This window comes from Glycine soja, chromosome 15 (assembly GCF_004193775.1).
Source record: "Glycine soja cultivar W05 chromosome 15, ASM419377v2, whole genome shotgun sequence".
In the NCBI taxonomy this organism is placed as follows: Eukaryota; Viridiplantae; Streptophyta; class Magnoliopsida; order Fabales; family Fabaceae; genus Glycine; species Glycine soja.
In genome coordinates, this window is record NC_041016.1 from 15,138,788 (window position 1) to 15,146,374 (window position 7,587).

Consider the following 7,587-nt stretch of genomic DNA (forward strand, 5'->3'; position numbering starts at 1 on the left):
ACGTAGATATGATAAAAGTGAACGTTTCCATTCATTAAAGGGTAAAAAGCCAGAATAGGTGAAGCGATAATAATAACAATAATTATATTCATTCATTTCATACTCTTTTATACTGAAACCACTTGCTCCGACTTATCCACTTTTATAGTTACATCTACCTTCTTTTTTGTTTCACTTTCTCTCTTGTTATTTATTTATCACGTCTTTAATTTTATTTTTTTTATCTCTGTCTTTCACTCACTTAATCTACCTCAAAATTGGGTGAACATTCAATTATTTCCTTGGATTATATTGGTTGCCATGAAGGTTGTCCAACTCTCTCCTCAGGTCTTGCACAACATAAAATTCTGCTCAGGTCTTTCACAACATAAAATTAATTTGTATTATTCTTCCATATCTAGCTAGCTAGAATATGAGTATTATGGAAAATGATTAATATTGCAATTTTTTTATTTCTTGTAATTTTATTTTATTTTTAACATTTTTATTAAAATTTAGTCGCTTCAAATTATTATTATCAAATCATTCAATTTTTCAATTGTTATACTAAAATGGTTTCATCATTTCTAACCTAAAACTCTTGGATTTGTATTTATCTTAACTTCACATCCCACAAATATTATAAATTACTCAAAATTTTTTGCTTCTAGACTTTTATTTAATTTTTTAATCTCAAATCTGTTTATTTAAGCAGAAAACAACGATTAGAGACTTATGTAAAATAATGGCTACGGATCCGTTTGAGCGGAAAGTGAAACTTTCACATGCTCAGTTGGTATGAAATAAGTGTTGAAAGTTGTCGAAAATTGTTGGTACCACATATTCGAATTTCACTTCAAAAATGAAGAGAAATAGCACTTATGGTCTACAGTAATCTCGTGAAGGATTTGCATTTTGAAACTACCCTTTTTGTTCCCAAAAAATTACAAATACATGGGTAAAATTGAAATGATAAAAATACTTAATTTTTTTATTTATTAAATCACTTTAATTCAAATTTCATCTTTTTTATCCCTATCAAACAATCTCACTTCTACTCGCTTTCATTCATCAATCCAACATAGTATAAATTATGCATGTGATATGTACCTTCACTTTATATTATTTTAAGTTGTAATTGATTCTTTATTTATTAAAAATTGTAAGATGGTCTCTTAGGTAACACTGGTCATTTTTTTTTAATTTTGAGATATAATTATGAAACTATTTTTAATTGATTCAAAATATGAAATTTATCTCATTAAATTTACCTATATAAAAAAAATATGAAATCAGTTAATATTTAGACTAAAAAAAGGTCATAAACAAGATAAAAATTACATAAAAAGTGTATCTCATGAGCAATTAAAAAAATCTTCCAAAATTTACCAAAATATTTATCATCATACTCATTATCATGCAATTTAATTTTATTATGTATATGTCATTTTTTGTCTTAAAATTAATTGATTTTATAGTTTTCATTTAGATCAATATAATTGGATAAATTTCACGTCTTGAACTGATAAAAAAATTAAGATTGTACCTCAAAATAAAAATTAATAGTTTTGAAAAGAATAAATGTGCTATAAACTGACTCATTAATATTATGTTATTATTACTTCTATCTTTATTACTACTGCTATATCACCAATTGCTGGTAATTGTTGTTTACTGATTCTCCTTTTCATCATGATTCATGAGGAAGGTGGGAAATAAATTTTGTGGTTTAATTAAATTTAAATTTAATATTAAAATTTTAAAACTAAAAATCATTAAAAAAATTGTGATATATCAAAATTATAATTGTTTTCCAATTTTTAAAAATTTTATTATTTCAAAATGACAACCAACTGGGCATCTAAATTTTGGTATATATAATTATCGAAATAATATCACACGATTCAATATTAGTTTGGATAAATAAATTTTTATTATTTATAAAAGAAATTAAGAATTTATCAAATGTCACACTTAATATCCATATATATGTCCTTAATTTTAATTATATGGGTTAATTGTACTTTTATTTTTGTTCTTTTAATACTTAAAATGCTCATTGCCACAACAAATAAAACGAAAAAGCATAGCCTCACACGTTACATTAAGTCCAGATGGAATTAGTCTTAGCTATTATATGATATTTAAGTTCTGATGACTGGTGACGATTCACAACCAGCTTTAAATGAAAGCAACACATGACCAGTGCAAGACCATATTTTGGCAGCAAGTAAGGTAGTTATAATTTATATAACGACGAACTCTTAAATATAAAATATTTCATAACCACAAATTACAAAATGAGCCAGATATTCCTCTCAATAAAAAAATATATGCAAAATTTCATCTATTTTAAATAAAAAATATCTTAAAAATTCCATATAAAAAAATAATATGTATTATATAAACTTTATATATATAATATTATAAAATATTATGAAACTAAAGTAGATACACATAAAATGTATAACAAGTAATATACTTGTTAATACAAGTGTTGCAGTTTTGTTCTATTTAAATCGGTTTCAAAAATACAAATTACAAATCGAATTAAACCAATTTGAAAAAAAAATCATCTAAAAAATTGAAAAAGAATCCGTTTGATTCAATTTTTGATTTTTTAGTGATTTTTTATTTATTTTGGATTGGTTTATATTTGAACACCTCCAATCAAATTTTCTTCCATTGATTTTTTGTTTTTTTTTTGTCTTCATTTAGTGACTTTAAATATTATAATTTTTTAATTTTTCAATTCAATTCCTTTTAAAAATCAATTAAGTAAAAATTCTTAAATATATTTTTGTTCCTAATACTTTTTTACTTTTTGTCTCTAATAAATTTTTTAATTACTTTTTGTCCCTAAATATTTTTAGATACTTTTTGAAAAGTAAAAAAATAATTTAGATTGCACTTTATGGATAAAAACAAAATGAGTTTTTTTAGGGGTCAAACATATCCTTACTACTCTAACGCATTATTAGGATGTGCAAAAGAATTTGGATCCACGTGTACAACTTATCGTACAAGTTACAACTTTATGGCATATTACGAACAACAAATTATTGCAGCCATTTTTATTTCCCTAGGTCGAGAACCCGTGAAGCGTGAGCTTCTGTTTTCATTTTAATTCCACAGCACTCATATGCAGATTAAATAAATAGACAACACAAATCAATCGATATCATTTTGAATTCTAATTAAAGTAAATCTTAAAAAATAAACAAAAACTTAATTATTTTACTTACGTACTAATTATTAAGAGATTCTGCCTTCCCTTTCAATCTTTAATTTTTACTTAATTAATTAAGAACCGGAGAATTTTCGTCAACATGCAGTTCTCAAAACTACGTGTTATGCATGCTTTGAGTTTGTGTTTTTCAGAATACAGTTTCGTCAACATGCAATTGATTCACTTATCTATAAAATCAGTACTTGAATCTAATTTCAGCATTCCTTGAACTTTAAGACCCAGTATCCTTATTTTTCTTATATAATAAAATTATCTGGCTTATATATAAAAGAAAAAGCCTGAACCTAATTTCAGAATTGAACGATCACTTGATGGGTAACATATACTGTAATAATTTCATCTTTGTAGAAATTAGCTAATTAGCTTTTCCTGACTTTCTATGGGGACAACTTTTCCTGTAGTTACAATTTTTTTACGACAAAAAGTTGGAGCCAAAAATATTACTAGTGCGTATATGCGTTAGACTTGCAAGATATGATTGGATAAATAGATATTTGTTAGTCTAACATTAATTAAAAAAATGATGTTTATCTAGAACAGACCTATAGGCTATAGCAAGCTAGTAATATTTTGTTGATTCATGAAACAATTAACTGCGTAGAAGATTATTATATATATCACTACAAAAGATTAGACAGCAGCCAATTCGATTTGATGTTTGAAGCCATTTGATTTGATGTTTTGCAAATTGAAAGCCAATCTTTTATAACCTCATAGAGCCACATATATACATTAATACATAATATTTTTTTATTATTTAAATCATATGTAAAAAAAATCTTATTTGAATTAAGTAAGATTATTATACATAATAAAAAAAATTCTTAAATTATTTATCATATCTACATGACTCAAAATCAAAATTCCAACCTAAACAAATTTTTACCAATTAATTCAGGCAACAAGGAACATTGTATACATAACATATTAACAATTCGTTAAAAAGTGAGAAGCCAAATTGATTGGACAACACTTGGATATTATCCCTCATTAGCTGTCATGGTCCCACTTCAGCTATCCAAGTCAACCAAACCAATCTCTTTCTCTCTATAAATTACACGCTCGTAATTGTTCATTCACAACCACTTCCACCACATTCAAATCCAAATGGCCCTTTACATTACACTAATAATTGGCCTCCTAGTAAACACCCTAGTACTCTATAAATAGCATTTGCATGCACCTTAGTCTTCACCAAAATACTCCTCTTGGCATCTTGTGTTGTGTCCCTCTTTTAAGCTATTTCCTTCTCTTAACACAATTGGTTGTGCCAATTGCCATAGTCACCAACCAATTAACAAAGGTATATATATCATCATATCATCACCAAATGAAAAATATTGGGTTGTTTTTTCTTGTGGTGGTGGCTACTTTTGTGGTGGCAGCCACAGCTGGTAGCTTTTACCAAGACTTTGAAATAACGTGGGGTGGTGAGCGTGCCAAAATCTATGAGAATGGAAACCTTCTCACACTCTCCCTTGACAGAGCCTCTGGCTCTGGCTTTCGTTCCAAAAAAGAGTACTTGTTCGGAAAAATTGACATGCAGCTCAAGCTTGTGCCTGGTAACTCTGCTGGAACAGTAACTGCCTATTATGTAAGTCACCTTTACGAGTTCAATTTAATTTTATGCATTAAGAATATTCTAGTAAATGTAATTCTTAAAGTAATTACTGTTAACAAATATAAAATTATAATATATAATCATTTATATATGATTGAATCATTAGTTTAGCCCTTAAAAGTATTATTTTGAGTTGATATATAAAATTTATGCTATCATGTTGAATCAAACATTTATTCAATAAAAATTGGTAAGATTTCTATAAAGTCTATCAAAAATAAATCAATTAAAGCTTATAACACTTCTTAGTTCTCAAGTCACCTAACTTCGTAAATTCAAATAAACGGCATATAAGTTCCTTCACACGTCATTAAAAGACAACTTTTTTTTTATTTAAAAAAAGATAACTTTTGAAATAGTTATTATTTTGAAAAACTTTTATGTAACGTGCTAATGCATGATAATATAAAACAAACTTTTACAATGACACTGAATACATTTAAATTGAATGAATAATTAGTGTTATTGAATACATGAAATCTTTAATATGAAATACAATCAACTAATAAACACTTATAATTGTGATTGATGCAGTTATCTTCTCTGGGGCCTACTCATGACGAAATAGACTTTGAGTTTTTGGGTAACTTGAGTGGTGATCCTTACACTCTCCACACGAACGTATTCAGCCAAGGGAAAGGGAACAGAGAACAACAGTTCCATCTATGGTTCGACCCCACCAAGGACTTCCACACATACTCCGTCCAATGGAATCCTGCAAGCATCATGTATATATTCCATATTCCTATAATATTTCTTTCCCAAAAATAACCATAACTAATGAGTTTAATGGCAAAATCCTTTTTCAATCAAAATTTTTTATATTATTAACTAATCATAAATTATTAATATTAATAATTATTATGAAAGTCAATAAATTTATCATATATAATAATTTGTTATGAGATAATAATATAAAATTATTTCTCGTATAAGTTATATACTGACAATATAATATAATTTTACATTAACATATATACCGACAACAATTTATAATTAAATGATAATATAAAATTATTTTGTATTTTGAATGCATTACCATTTTACTTAATATATGTACCAATTTATTAACATCTTTACTCATGATTAACCATTTTTCAATATTGTCATTTCATGTAAAAGATTCTCTGTGGACGGGACCCCAATAAGGGAGTTCAAGAATTTGGAGACAAAAGGGGTTCCATTCCCAAAGAGCCAACCCATGAGAATATACTCTAGTCTTTGGAACGCTGAGGATTGGGCCACAAGGGGTGGCCTTGTGAAAACGGATTGGAGCAAGGCCCCATTCACAGCCTCATACAGAAACTTCAATTCCCAAACTTCTTCCTCCACTGGCCAATCACTGGACGCCACGGGGCAGGCAAAGATCCGTTGGGTGCAAAAGAATTACATGATTTACAATTATTGCACTGATATCAGACGTTTCCCTCAAGGCCTTCCTCCAGAATGCTCCATTGCATGAGAATATTTAATTCAATGTTGCATATCATTATAAAATGATCCTCATGAACGTGACACACATGTGTTGCCTATTACGTTAATTTACTTTCTTGTGTAAATTAATGCAACTAAAACTGTTATTATTGTTGGTTTGTGCTTTGTTGAGCACTACTCCATTGTTTGTGGCGAAAGATAATTATAGCGTGCAAAATTATATTCATGGCAGTGTATATGTGCTGAAATTGTAAAGTATTTTCATTAATAAAATTGTTGGAGTTTTATTATTCGACTTGGATTTTCTTATTTTGCCTTCTAGCTCCTCCTTCAAAGGTCAGGTGTAAAATAAAAATCATCCAAATGTCTTCACATAAGGTTTAGAATAGTTTAGTTGCTCATGACTCTGAAAAAATATAGTTATCTATGGTTTTATGTGTGCCATTCTTATTTATTTAATATAAAAAGATAAATTTAATTAATTAATATAAAAAATGAATATTTACAATTTTTTTCTACCTATAATTGTATGTATAGAATATTTACTTCCAACTAATTTTTATTAAAAATCTTGATTTAATCATTTTTAGATGGTCTTTCCTCCTAACCAACTCTAATCCAAGACCAGCTCAATAGATATGAATATTTGATCTTAGTTTCACTTGAGACAAAAAACGTAAACATATACATTCATTCAATTTTCAACTATAATGAACTCTTATATAATAATTGAAATCTCCATCTTTAACAAAATTATTGTTGGCATAAAAAATAAAGGTTGTTTGATTTGAGAAAATATTTAATATTTTTTTATTTTTATTACAAAATTATCATTCTTTTTTTAAAGATATGAATGAGAAAGAGTGAAAACAAATTTTCATACCAGGGCCCATTTTTCTTTACACCTACTGTTTGAGAAACATCTAAAAGTCCATCATAATCACTTACAAAACAGAATTGTAATTGCAAAAGAACTCCAAACTTCACCAAGAGGAATATTAATTAATGACCTACAAATTCAAACACCACACCAGATGTACATTAATTGGGTGATTATCATAGCACATACTCACACCCTTTTGACACTTCAATTCCTATATATGGACTTCCCTATCAATCTTCAAAAACAGGGCATATATCATTCGCGCGAATAACAAAAATAATGCAAAGAAATGAACCATCACCCTCATCCTCCTTTCACATATATAAAACACCAACAAGTGGAGGCCCCAACATAGAGCCACACTGCTCACGCAAAAGTACAATTCCAAAATAAATACAAGTCGCGTCGCCTCGTGGCAAA

The 7,587-nt window shown here is 27.8% G+C and overlaps 1 protein-coding gene across 1 annotated transcript; it reads left to right on the forward strand.

The window, feature by feature from the left end:
• Nucleotides 1-4,307: 4,307 nt before the first annotated feature.
• On the forward strand, nucleotides 4,308-6,579 carry LOC114388337 (xyloglucan endotransglucosylase/hydrolase 2-like). The gene is made up of 3 exons (XM_028348759.1): nucleotides 4,308-4,823; nucleotides 5,385-5,578; nucleotides 5,973-6,579. The coding sequence occupies exons 1-3, from the start codon at nucleotides 4,407-4,409 to the stop codon at nucleotides 6,310-6,312; spliced, it is 951 nt and encodes a 316-aa protein (XP_028204560.1). The 5' UTR covers nucleotides 4,308-4,406; the 3' UTR covers nucleotides 6,313-6,579.
• Nucleotides 6,580-7,587: the final 1,008 nt, after the last annotated feature.